Consider the following 13,758-nt stretch of genomic DNA (forward strand, 5'->3'; position numbering starts at 1 on the left):
GCAGCCGAAAAAGAGTAAGTTCTGCTGCCATTTTCTTGTTAAAAAAAAACTGTCAGTCATCTTTTTATTATGGGCAACAGACGTATCTATGTACTTAGAAAATGTAAGCCAATAACAAGCATAGACTATATTTCGTGTGTAAAAAAGCCAATAAATAACATGCTTGGATACTACGATGTCCCACTTATTTTACAGCAATACCTATGGTTATAAAAATCCGTTAAAAAGACATGTTATTTCCCATTACAATTTTGGATTGCAACAATTATCAAAGCAGTCAGCATTACGGTATAGTAACAGCCTTTGGAGTTTTTCTTCTCATAGTATGATTCTGCACATGTAGCATGTACAGTAAACACCCGCGTGTAAGAACCTAGTGGTTTAAGAACCTGCTGGCAGAAATTTGCCATTTTAATACCCCAAAATATAAGAACCTGTTTAGCCAAGCAAATTTCAGCAGGTTCTTATATGTGGGTTATAGAAAATTTTTATGAACATTTTTAACAGAACATCCCAAACTGTATTTACAAATAAAGAAAAGACAGATTAACATAGACTGTAATTGTCTTCTTTGGACCTTGCATGAGGCTTGAAGCAATACAGTTATGAATAAATGCTGTATAATGAAGGACCAAACCCATTTTTTTTCTTCTCGTACAATCAAAAACTATGGCTCCTCCTTAGAAATTAAGAACCTTATTAAGAACCTACTTAGCCTAAATTACCAATAACTACCCCCAAATACAAGAAACTATTTTGCCAAACTTAGAAAATTTGTAGGTTCTTACACGCGGGTGTTTACTGTAGCTTTTTTTCATTTTTTATATGAAAATGTTATTGCAGTTAGGTGTACCATAAAAACAACTTTTGTGATTTCATTTAAATGCTAAAACCGTGATATAGTAGTCAAATCATTTTATCTGTTAAACACATTCAAGAGACACTGTCACGGGGATTTTAATGCTTTTCGGTAAAATAGTACTTAAATTGGCGAATAGGTCTTTTCGTACATGAAATGCACCTAGAACATCAAGATGAAAATATAAAGTAATTGTTGTTGAAGAAAGAAGGGAGCCATAATAATTTTTAGGCGTCTTTCCAGTCTACAAGGACAAAACTTAAAAAACAGCCTGACTTTTTTAAGTTAAGATCTAAAGTTCCTGATGGCATCACAACAATATTACTTCTTTATCGCTTCAGTACACTTGCATGGTGATTTTTAACAAAATTGGACCACTATTCGTAGTTTCCATGTCTTAATTATTAAAATTATTAAATTATTAAAGATGAATTACAGTCCGTACTGCGCAATCTCGGCTGCAATGTTTATGTGAGCCTCACAAACAAAGCAAAACTAAAAATTACGTGACAAACTTACCTGTTTCTTCATTATTAACGCCAGATATCCTTGCAGAACAAATAATAACAAGTAGAAGAACCTTGATGCTATTTCAAACCGACGTTTCAGCTCATCGGAAGTTCTTGAACGAAGCGAACTGTAATGGCGGACTAAAAAACTTCATGTATGCTGTCACCGAAGTGTAACGTTTCAACGAATTCAAAACAAAAACGTAAACAAACCCCGAGTCTGCGCAGTACGGACTGGAAATCAGCTTTAAGACTCTTGAGTTAAAGAAGTGAAACTGGTGACAGTGTCCCTTTAAGACAAAAGATTAACAACTATTGTAGATTTATTGGTAAGCTGTATTTCAGCTTCCTCGGCAGCAAAGGACAGCTCTAAATCACTAACAGGATCCTCGTCCAACCAGCCGCAAACGTCTTCCTCTGATATAGCTACCAACTTGTTGTTCTCACCACTGCACTCTTCTAGTGAGAATCCGTGACAACTGTCGCAAGTTTTCGTCGTACCCTTCCCATTGTGAGCAATTTCTAAATGGCTGATGTCTTGGTTGCATAACCTTATTGGACCAATTGTTTCTCCAACAATCAATGTGGGTCCACTAGTGCCATTTTCTAATGATCCCAAACCCTCTCTAGTGCCTATTTCGTTTTTCTGAAACTCTTCCAGCGTCCTCTTATGGTGTTTTTGCATGTCCGTGAAAGGAATGCCAACACCTTCACTGACATCACTGTCACATTGGGCATGAACCTGAAGCATTGGATTATCGTCCCAGTCATCCCAATTAATGTCACACTGTGCGACATTTGTATGGCTTCTCGAGGAAGATAATCCTTTGCTATTGCTCTCAGTTGTATTGAGAGCATCTTGAGTTTTAGAGTTATAGGAATTACTGCTACCGTAATCCTCGCATTCAGCCGCAAGCTTACAAAGCTCTTGATCGTCCCAATCTTCTGACACAAACTCACTACACTGAAACGAAAACAGGACTGAAGTATTATTTTTATTATTTTAATAACAGAAATAAGTGGACAAAATATTTAACAATAAGAGTGAGAGCTGAAGGTTTCTTAAAAACAAGAATGTTTCTGTCGAGGGTCTATGGGCTGATAGCTGCCGCGGAAATTGTATGTTCTAAAGACAAATATTAGCCCAAAACGAAATTCGAGGGCTTATAAGTAGGCGTTTAGAACATAAAATCTTCAAGGGAAACTATCAGTCCATAGGCACGAGAGTTAAATAGTTCCCGCCCAAAAACGGCAAATGAAAATTTAGTGATAAACTTAAACTATAGATAGTAAGTGTCTGTATAGCCATGTTATGCTTTCCTCATTGTCGTAAGACCCTAAGTTAAATTACCTGAGCACATGACAATGGATTAATCTCGTCAGGAATAGGCCTTTCTGGAAATGAATAAACAAACAGTGACTTGCCAAATGTTATGAAGTAAGTTTCATTAATTATTGAAAACAATTTTAGCAACATCTTGGAATGTAGATTTTAAGGTGTTACAAATTTCCATAATTATAACCATCCCGATTATGGAAATCTTCTGCAAGGTTGGATTGGTCACACGTCACATACCAGGAGAATGATAGTCGATGTTTTTGCAGTCAGGGTCGTGACACTTTTGGTAATATACACCAAGCCTCAAATCTGCAACAATCCTGAACAAAAAAAATAACAAGAAATTACGTGGTTATTTAATGGCTTCTTGAACATATAAGAGTCTGTTAAATAACGTTTCATTATTAGTTATGGTGCAAAACAATAATGTCGTATTTTATAAGAAAGCAGCATTTCTCAGAAAACAGTGACACACATTCGTGGTTATTTCGTACATTATGTGGTTGCTTTTGTGTGCTCTTCCAATATTCTCACACCAACGGTTCTTCAAGATGTCGTAAGTCAGTAATTTCCCTGTCGATTGAAAACGAATTTTATTTAGCCTCCTCTCAAGGAAATTATATACAACCATCATTAAAGCTATATTAAGGGTCTCAGAAGGGTTACATATATAGAGGATATTACACAGCAGCGCGAAGATATGAATTTTATTTTCGAGTGGTAAAGAAATATCTTACGAATGAGCGCAGCGATAAGTAAAATATTGCTTTTACCACGAGGAAATAAAATTCATATCTTGAAGCCACCGTGTAATTCCCTTTTTATTATATAGACAAAAAACATACATAAAGTAGAAGTTAAAATATTCTTATTTATCAAAAGGTTAAACACTAGCGACGGCTAATATTAAGCTTAACAAATTGCCAATCTGAAAGGCATTCCGCATACTGAAGGTTTCAAAAGACGTACGACTTAAATGTAAAAGCTGTTTATAAATAAGCTTTCATCACTGTCACTGATAATTTATAATTCGCTGTTTTGAAATCTGTTTCTACTCAAACTCGCCGCTTTTCTGATTTCTAACAGCGAAGTCTTGCAGTTCGGCTGCTGGAATTTCTTGATTACCTTCCCTTCGTGTTCACAAACAAGAAACTCTTTTAAATAATTTCAAGTCATATGAAGTTTTCTTCCTCACGTTAGCATTTTCCTGCTCCTCAGAAAAAAGATTTTACTTTGGCTTCAGTGAACTTCACGAATTGATAGACATCTCAATAGCTCGCCATTTCCAACCGGCGTTTGGCAGCTTTGCACAAACAACCGTGCAAAGGGGGGAAATGACGTCATCGATATCCTCACTAGTGAGGATATGGAAAATACGCCACTACAGTCCCGGATGCAGTTTCGTATGAATTTTACGAGTGGTCTATTTTCCAGTAAAACACTCGCGGCTATATATATTGTAATAACCTAGCCTGTGCTGCTCTTGCTGAACTAGGTAAAACGGCTGAAACAAAACAGACACTGATGCTATACTTTAACTTCAGATTAACAAGCAACTGCCAGCATTTTACGATACAATTACTATTTCCTAATGTTGTTGGTACGTATGCGTCACCCTGTTTCCCTTTACATACAATGTGGGTATATGATGATGATGATGATGATGATGATGATGATGATTGGGGAGTTTACGCAACCATGATGGTAACGCTGAGGACAATTCCGATAAAAAAATTCATTAGCTTAAGAAATTCCTGAATATTTTGAGCTATTCAAGAAATATAGATAATTCACCGTCGTGGCTCACATTCTACCAAAAACGCAGAATTTGGTCATATCACGTTTTTGCAGCTCAGACGGATAACAAATATACCAAGATGTATAACACACATACTGATACAGAGTGCCATTTCGGGACATTCTTATTCCTATCAATCGTTTAGTCGTCGTTGTTTGCCTAAAACCCATGGCATATCATTTGATATATTTTTTTCTTAAAAATCCAAGACAGATTTTGCACAAGTTGCATTAAAAACTGGTTTAACATCATGGTGCTGATAGTTTAATATACAACACTATCCCAACCATCTACATAGGTGATACAAAGCAATCAGGCCTCTACCCCTTTCCTTTCCATCTTAACCCGATCTTATGCATCACTATGTATGCTATGAGCTCTCGGAAAAAGAATTGAGCGTTTTCATGCTACCACCACATATAAAATCATAGTAAGCAAATTGACTTTTTATCCTAACTTGCAAGAGTGTCTGCTTCTTTAGCTGACCAAGCTTGTGAATACCTTGCGGAAAGAAGACCCATCTTCTAATTTCACCTTGAACTCCTCCCTTGTTAATGACTTGTGATATGAATTGGTCAATCTCAGGATAAGGCGAGTGTTCATAACCACTCTGGGAAGATGCTGGGCTGTCTGAAAAGAAAAGTAATTCTGTCAGTACTAAGGGAGCACCTATTTTGAAATTTGAGGCTTAAGAGGTTCTTATACAGAGGGTGTATAACTGGCAAGTTTAAGCTAACAGGTTGTTAAAAATTAGGTTCTTACTCGCAGGTTTTTACTGTGAATGTCTCATGATATCTGTTATGATGGATGACAAATAACATGGACTTCTACACCATAAATGGACATCATAACAGTTTGTTGTCTAATAACATTGGATATTCCGAAGTTTTGGATGCTTTACCTGATGTATTTAAACCAATTATTCGCAGAAAAAATATTTTGACAAATTCTAACCTCCAATATAGATGTATACAACATAAGCAGGCTAACAACGTACCTGAGTCCTGTGATCCTTTCTGAGAGGATCTTTTGGATGATTTGGCACAACTGTCGCATGTTAAAACTTTCACATCCTTTCCTCCAACTTGCATGCTGTTCGGATTTGATCATTTTTGTCTTAACACACGATAGCCATTAAAAGTGCAGCTGTCTCTCTGCACAGCATACTAATAACTAAAATGTATTACATGCCTCGTAACCTCTTAAACTCATTAATAATTCATCAAGTTAAAACAAGGAAATTAGAACTGCAATCATGTTTTGGATATGAGGTTTAATTAGCATATTATCTGTTTTTTATGATTTTTTTCTCTAATTTTTTTCTGTAGCTTTTGTTTGTCTTGAGAAGGTATTTCAGACTCTTGAGAAAGTGTTTCATCACATTCCTAACACCTTGAAGTTGGTCAAAAATACTCTAGTCAGTGGCATGTGTGAGGCACTCCTCTCATGTTTGATTTATAACGTACATGTATCACAATCTTATGCCAGAGCCACTCTTAGCAAGAAGTTTTGATACAGCTAAGGTTCAGGGTGTGTTCTATTCAGGTAACATTGTGATTGTTGGGGTGTCTGACACATTCTTTTCATCAGAGCATGAGTATGGGAACAATATTCAAGTATGAACAGCAGTCTTTTAAATTTTTAGTTATGTTTATCAAAACCTGAAGGAAGTAAAGAAAATGGCAGTCTACCACTAAGCTGTTCCGAACTGCTTCAATATAATTATGGGTCAGATGTGCTCTCACCTAACATTGGAAACCAGTGAATCCAGGAATAACAAGTACTCAGGGTCTTTTGAAAAACTTCCTTTCCTATCCCTGAAGCTGGGCTGAGACAACAGTAACATATATTCTTTAAACAAAGATAATAACCTAGCAATATAGTCCTGAAATTTGTGCAGAGAGCTATGTAGCTAAAGTCCTTTGCATGTGATTCACGCTTATAACATTATAGGGCTGTAATGTGTGCAGAGAGCTATGTGGCTGTAGTCCTTCTTCATTGCAGGCCTATAGCTGGCCAATTACAACCTAGCAATATAGGCATGCAATGTGTGCAGATAGCTATGTAGCCGCAATCGCTTGCACGCATTGCAGACCAATCAAACTAGTATTATAGGTATGCAATGTGTGCAGGGAGCTATGTAGCTAAAATCCCTTGCACGCATTGCAGACCAATCATACTAGTATTATAGGCCTGCAATGTGTGCAGAGAGCTATGTAGCTGCAATCTGTTGCACGCTTTGCAGCAAATCATACTAGTATTATAGGCCTGCAATGTGTGCAGAGAGCTATGTAGCTGCAATCTGTTGACTTTGCAGCAAATCATACTAGTATTATAGGCCTGCAATGTGTGCAGAAAGCCCATGTAGCTGCAATCTGTTGAGCACTTTGCAGCAAATCATACTAGTATTATAGGCATGCAGCGTGTGCAGAGTGTTCGGTAGCTGTAGTCCTTTACAGGTACAGTAACAACCTGCGTATAAGAACCTAAAATTTAAGAACCTGTTAGGCTAAAATTTTCATTTTTAACCCCCTTTTCATAAGAACCTATTTAGGAACCTAAGTAGCCTAAAATCCCACTAAATACCATTTCTATAAGAACCTATTTAGGCTAAGTTGGAAAAATCTAGGTTCTTATACACGGGTTTTTACTGTATTACAAACCAAAATGTAATGATGCTATTTCTATTGTTGTGCTCAGATCTGGTATTACCTTAAAGATGTTCTGGTCAGACACAAGAAGATGGGCATTTTTCCCAATCTTTGTTGATTTGAAAATTCTAAAGTTTCGATTCTTTGTGTAGACTCCTGAAAGTTAAAAGCTCAATGACTCACTGTTGAAAACCACAGTTAGATTGAAATCAACAGAGGCCCCCATTTTCCATCATTTCAGATAACAATGTTAAGGTATACTTGTCACTTAGTAACAAATAAACTAACGAACCTCGGTCACAAAATGTTCCAAAATTGCCTTTTCCATCCTTAATAATAAGCTCTTGCAATTCTTGGAGACTAACTACAAATTAAATTAAAAGGTCTTTAGTAAACATAAGTCATACAAATCACTTTCTTGCAAGAGAATTGCTTGCAACTAATTCCAAAATTTCCACCTCAGTGATTCCCCCAAGACGTGATTTTTATAATGAGTGACACAATTCTTGTATGGTGATATAAGAAACGAGACAAGAGGTGGTAACTTACTTTTGAATAGTACTGTAACCCTTATTCAACAGTTAGTAAGGCTAAAACTAGCACAAGTACACAGTCAGAAATATATCTTTACACCCTTGCTAAAGATGCTGTGTTTTGACCCAAGAAATACAACTGACGTATATAGCTCTACAAAGGTCTGCATACATGTACATTAGACTTGTCTACAAGTCCAGCTCACAGAGCATGAAGTGCGAAAGTGAGCACGAAGTGCATGAAGTGATTCAGGCTGGTCATTACTTGAGAGTAAATTTCAAAACTAAGCTACAGCCAATCAGAGATCAACTTTCTGGCATAACACAGATCCCTTAAGTTAGATCATTAGTATGAAATTTGTCAGTTCAAATCTCCAATGTCCCTCAAGCGCCAGACAAATTGAGCATGTAATGAGGGGCTTACACTTTTCACTTCGGGTAGACAATAACACCATATGGACACGGCACAAGGAAACACATGGTACTTCTGAATACCTAAACACTATTCATACCTGAAGCAAAGCATTTATCTTCTTTCCCTTCAGTGCTGTCAGCACCAACAGAATCTGAACCATCATCTACACTTAAATTTTCAGTTAACGGGTTGGCTTGAATTGTTGGATGAGGATTATCAGAATCGCAATCTAGGTTCTTACATGTAAATATGTCAGATCCGAAGCCAAGCTTCCGTTCCAGTAGTTTACAAATGTGTCGCACAAAATTTCCTGGTAGGTGACAAAAAATGTAAATTTTTTTACTGAATGTCAACACTGCATTTACTGTACATGTTTATTGGCAGTTAACTTGTGTGAAATCTGATATATTTTTTTGTGATTTTCCCCTTGAAATACACTGGTCTGTTACGTAACTGTACCACCTCTGTAAAAAATTAAATGGCAGCAATCAGGCCCGGAGGAGGGAGGAGTACTCAGGTATGTTTTGGGTGGGTATGTGCCACCCGGGGTCTCCAAAAGAAAGAATATAGGAATTTAGAAAGAATTTGTACCCAAAATGATACACCGTTCTTGAAGCAGTTTAATTTTTTAAACCCACAATTTGGCTGCTGATTATTTGAAACTTTTCAATCCTGTGTTCAAAATATCATAAGAACCCCAATCAAGAAATTGTCCCAAAAATGAATACCCCATTCAAGATCGGGAGCACAAAATCACAACCCTGTTGGGCAGCATATACCCCGAAAGGTATTTTGGGGGAGTACCCCCCTCCCCGGACAATCACGCCTGACATGTTAATCTCACCAGCATCGATGTTATCCTTAAAAACAGCACCAGGCAAGTGGAAGATAAGATGTCTTGAAAACTTGGTAGTAGTGCTGAAATCATGTGCAAGGATAGTTAAAATTAAAGGAGATTAACACAGATTACAAAAGACAAATAACGTCAACAAAATAATTGTTTATGAAAGAATAAAACAAAATTGTTTATAAAGAATCATTCAAAACCAACCTTGAATCTAAATCTATAATGCCCTTTCTACTACAATTCATGTCATACATGTCCTTCAGGTGATGACAGACATACTGCAAATTGAAAAAAAAAACATCTACATTATTTTATGGTTTTTCAAATTACCCATTTTTAGTCAGCCTTAAAAAATCCATACACAACTGGAACTGACTTGGCCATTTCATATCGGTTCAATCATGCTTTGCTTTGTTGAATGCTAAAATTTCCCCATTTAATCTCTCTTTTTTTTCGTTTACTCAAACTTAAAACAGGCCAATAAAACAAGATACATGTAAATAATAAACAAGACAGAGTAGATAACTACGCTCTTGTGGTTTCCTTGAAAACCTAACTTAATAATTACAGACCAGATCTTAATTACCCATACCCGATTGTAGCCCAAAATGTCCCCTAACTCCCCCCCCCCGACCCCCACCCCCTTGGGTTTTTAAGCTGCAACTGATTAATATATTCACCTTTATAAAAATCTCAACCATCTTAGGTCCATCCTTTCCTGGATTAAATTCTGTCTTGAACTCCAAGTCAAAGTACAGCCTGCATGCAGCTCCTAGAATGAACATGTAACGATACAATTATTGCAGTACCATTAAACGTGGCAATATGCATAAATAAATAAGGTATCAAAATTAAGGACTACAGGTACAATGTAGAAAGAACAAAAACAAATGAAATGAAATTTACCCTCTGGTATGACCTCATAGTAATTTCTGTTTTCAGGAGAACATCCTCTGTTAATTCAAATACATGTATGGAATCTATCAGGAATGAAATATTAGAACTCGAAAGGATTTGGTTCAAATTTGCTGTCTGTGACGCTAGAAATAGCAACAATAAGATTTTTACTTCAATAAGATATATTTATCATGATGCCTTTCTGTGTGTAAATAAAAGGCATACTACATAAAGATCATGTTTCTTCAAAGAAACAACCTACAATCTTGGACAAAACTGTTGACAGAAATGCTTGGCCAAATTTCCACTAATTTCAGTACCACAGCTCATCGTTTTTTTCAACCTCCCTCCCTCATTTCAACTGTGCCGATGTTGTCATGTTGTGAAAACAACACAACAACAAGCATAATTAATGATGATGATGATGATGATAATGATGATGAAAGTTTATACCCAGTTGTAAGTCAAGACAATGACATTAATATTTTGCAAAATGTGTGTGACATCTGTTTGTCTCAACTAGTTTTGTCCATGGTTGAAGCAGTTCTACAAGAAATTTTTTTAATTTCTTTCTCTCACATTTTCCTGCCAAATATTTATTAATCTCTACTGAAGCTTGCTGTGCAGTAAGTCACTGAACCATACCTTGTGTATTTATACCAAAACTGTGGTAAAGTGGCAACAATGTAGACGCGCTTTCCATCACAATCCTTTTCTCTAGCAAACATATGAACATCCTGCCCAGTAATAACATTGAATACTTTAGTTGTTTTATCCACAACTCTAGAAAAACCTGAGATCTCAAATTTGTGCTCCACTTACAGAAATCATTAAGTAAACTGCCACACATTGTTCAGAACAGTATTGACATCGCAATAAACTAAACGATGGAAACCATGCTGGTGCTGCTTGGCTTAGCTTTCATGGCACAATAACTATTGAATAATCTCTTATAATTCTGAACAATTATTGTTCAAAATTATAAGAGAGCCATTAAGCCATTCATGGCCAGCCGTTTGAAATTTTTTATATGCCTTGCACATGGGTTGGTTACTCATTCAGAATTTTTCATGCGCTGTTCGCACAGTTCAACTACCTGTTTGCAATTTTTCATGACTTGTTCAAACCACTTGGATGTCTGTTCGGAATTCTTAATAACCCATTCGAACTTTCAGTGGAACCCGTTTCAAACCACTTGGAGGCCCGTTTAAAAACAGTTCGATAGTCCTTTATTTCACCTGTTTAATAGAAAGCCGTAAGTGTCCGTTTTCATGTAAAGGGTCACAATTTTAAACCATTGCCATCTAACCATACGTACATGTATCTAAGACTTCTGGTTACAATAGAAAAATGTCCCTTATTTCAGAACACAAGACAAAATATTGAGGTTTACTGGAATGACCATTTACGCAACCATGAAATACATGTAACAATACATTTATTACTGTTACATTAAAGTAGCAACCCACCTCCTGACAAGTCTTTAAGTAATCAAAGGCCATTTGTTGTCGTGGGAAGGTTTCAAATATGGGCACGGGGTCATCTATCCTAATTGACATACACAAGTTGTAAATTATTATTGATTCGTCAACCACTCCAAAAATCAACCAACTGGCCAGTAGGGTACTTTGGTTTCTTGGGCAATGAGTAGCTCAGAAACAAAGGACAGAGGACTAGTAAGAGTGCACACTAGTCTATCTATACTTTCTTATCTAGTTCAAACTTCACAATATTCTTTGCCGTTGGAGCAAGTCACACTGAGTAGTCAAACTGATTTTTTTTTTTTTCAGGCTTCTTTATTTCCAATTGCTTAAATTGGAAATTCACTGCGATGATCATTAATTTTATCACTTTCATATACATCCGCAGTTCATATATGAATCATTTCATATACATTGCATCATTTCACTCCTCTCACGGGAAAATATGAACTCACAATTGACCTCGCTCCCAATGTGTGGCTTCAATAGCTCAGTTGGTAGAGCATCGTTCTGGTATCGCGGAGGTCACGGGTTCGAATCCTGTAGAAGCCCTAAATTTTTTTTTTCAGGCTTCTTTATTTCCAATTGCTTAAATTGGAAATTCACTGCAATGATCATTTATCACTTTCAAAAAGAGTTTTATAACCATTTTGCTAAATTTTGACCATTTTGGTTTGAAATAGGGTATAGTTTCTACACTTGGGTCAATACGTGTAGCTGGGTATAATTCTTGGAAAAACTACTTTAATTTGAAACCATTGTTATTCATCTCTTGAAAACTGCATTTCTACAATAGTAGGCATTCAAAGCCCTTCTCAAATGTTTACACAAAGGTAGGGTCATGTCTGGAAATAGGGTATCAATCCTTGGGTGAGGTGTGAAATAGAGTAGAGAAAATGACATATTTTGGTCTGAGAAAGGGTTTACAAGGAGTTTAGCGGGAAGTGCATCGCACACCCCCTCCAAATTTCTGGATTGTACCCCCAGGGATTGGGTTCTAAATACATTTACAATCACTTTGAAATACTGTGTTCGCAAGGTCATAATATTCCCCAATTAACAAAGAAGTCAATACCCTGCTGGCACAGTCGCTTTGATATTTCCTAGATAAGTCAGGAAAGAGGAAGGAAAGATCAAAGTGGCTCTGCTAGCAGGGAAAGAAGTCAGCTAACATAATTTTTATAAACAAGTACAACATTTTCCTTTTTTCCTACCTTAGATGTCTTGTGGGTAATATTGGGTGTTTGCTGAAGTCATTGGCACATCTTTCCAGCTTAATCTTTTTTTGTTCCCAAGTTTTGTTTGATCTGCCACATAAGAAAAGTCACACAGTGACTTAAGATGATAGCAAAGTTGCTCATGATGTTTCTTGGGTGAGCAAAGGAGCGGGACACAAAACAAAATAAAATTTAATGTATTGTGTCCATGCTACGCAAACGGGAAACATTTGTTGCCAACACAAAATGTTTCTGAAAAAATCAGAAACATTTTTTCAGTCTCGGATATAAATTTTGGGTCTGCAAAAAATGTTGTGCATGCGGGCAATAGGGAAACATTTGTGCAAGCAACAATGTATCCACAACATTATTAATTTTTTATCCTTGTTTGCCACCACCTCTATATTTCAAATTAGGGTCTGGGTACAGAAGTACAAAATTTGAGGGTATTCCATGTTGTATCCACAGCCAGTGGATACAACATGGTCAGTTCTTAACACTTTACCCTCTCCCTCCCAGGTACATCTTTACTTCAACGGTATCCGGTGTGCGTTTTTAACATGAGCCCCTGGCTCAGGAGACTGGGTAACCACTCCCGATGTTAACGGCTTTAAATAAAATACCGTATACCTTACCTTATACCTTTACCTTATTCGGTCACCTCGCCACTAAGGAATCTCTCCACCAACCAACTCACCATCAAAACTGGTGTATTCCTTGTTCTTTAATCCATGAGCCAAGCTGACTTCACTTGGTGGCGAGATTGCTTGGTGGCGAGGTGACCGGCATTCATTTCAACCCAACCACCACCCCACCACCCCCACCCACATCACAGCAGATGAGATGAGAAACAGATCAGCATTTTTGTTTCATATTTTTAAATATTTTTTTTAAATATTTTTACATATTTTCATATTTTTTTAATATTTAAAAATATTCTTGGGTAGGGGAGGGCTTTGTAAAACTTTTCCTGTTTTCCATGGGTGAAAGAAAAAAAACTCGACTAATAAGCTTATATTAATATATTAAAGCTTACTTGTATTGTAAGCTTATTTTAAAGTTCACTTTTAATTACCTCTTCGAGCTATCTCCGTAGAACTTCCTGATCTTTGGATCACTTTTTGCCATCTTGTCCGTGGACACTACATATATTCAGTCTGATTTAAGGTCAACATAACACTTCTTTATCCGTTGATTTAAAGCAGTTCATTC

The 13,758-nt window shown here is 36.7% G+C and overlaps 1 protein-coding gene across 1 annotated transcript; it reads right to left on the reverse strand.

The window, feature by feature from the left end:
* Window positions 1-42: 42 nt before the first annotated feature.
* Window positions 43-13,750, reverse strand: LOC144642466 (DNA-directed primase/polymerase protein-like). The gene is made up of 18 exons (XM_078501426.1): window positions 13,622-13,750; window positions 12,544-12,636; window positions 11,318-11,396; window positions 10,494-10,585; window positions 9,858-9,904; window positions 9,632-9,723; window positions 9,156-9,229; window positions 8,949-9,022; window positions 8,202-8,414; window positions 7,449-7,520; window positions 7,218-7,312; window positions 6,251-6,333; window positions 5,503-5,597; window positions 5,007-5,135; window positions 3,202-3,280; window positions 2,945-3,027; window positions 2,720-2,763; window positions 43-2,332 (listed from the first exon to the last, which is right to left on the reverse strand). The coding sequence occupies exons 1-18, from the start codon at window positions 13,672-13,674 to the stop codon at window positions 1,661-1,663; spliced, it is 2,169 nt and encodes a 722-aa protein (XP_078357552.1). The 5' UTR covers window positions 13,675-13,750; the 3' UTR covers window positions 43-1,660.
* Between the last annotated feature and the right edge of the window lie 8 nt (window positions 13,751-13,758).

The sequence above is a fragment of the Oculina patagonica genome, chromosome 2 (assembly GCF_052425735.1).
Source record: "Oculina patagonica isolate OP01 chromosome 2, crgOcupat, whole genome shotgun sequence".
NCBI classification, from domain to species: domain Eukaryota; kingdom Metazoa; phylum Cnidaria; class Anthozoa; order Scleractinia; family Oculinidae; genus Oculina; species Oculina patagonica.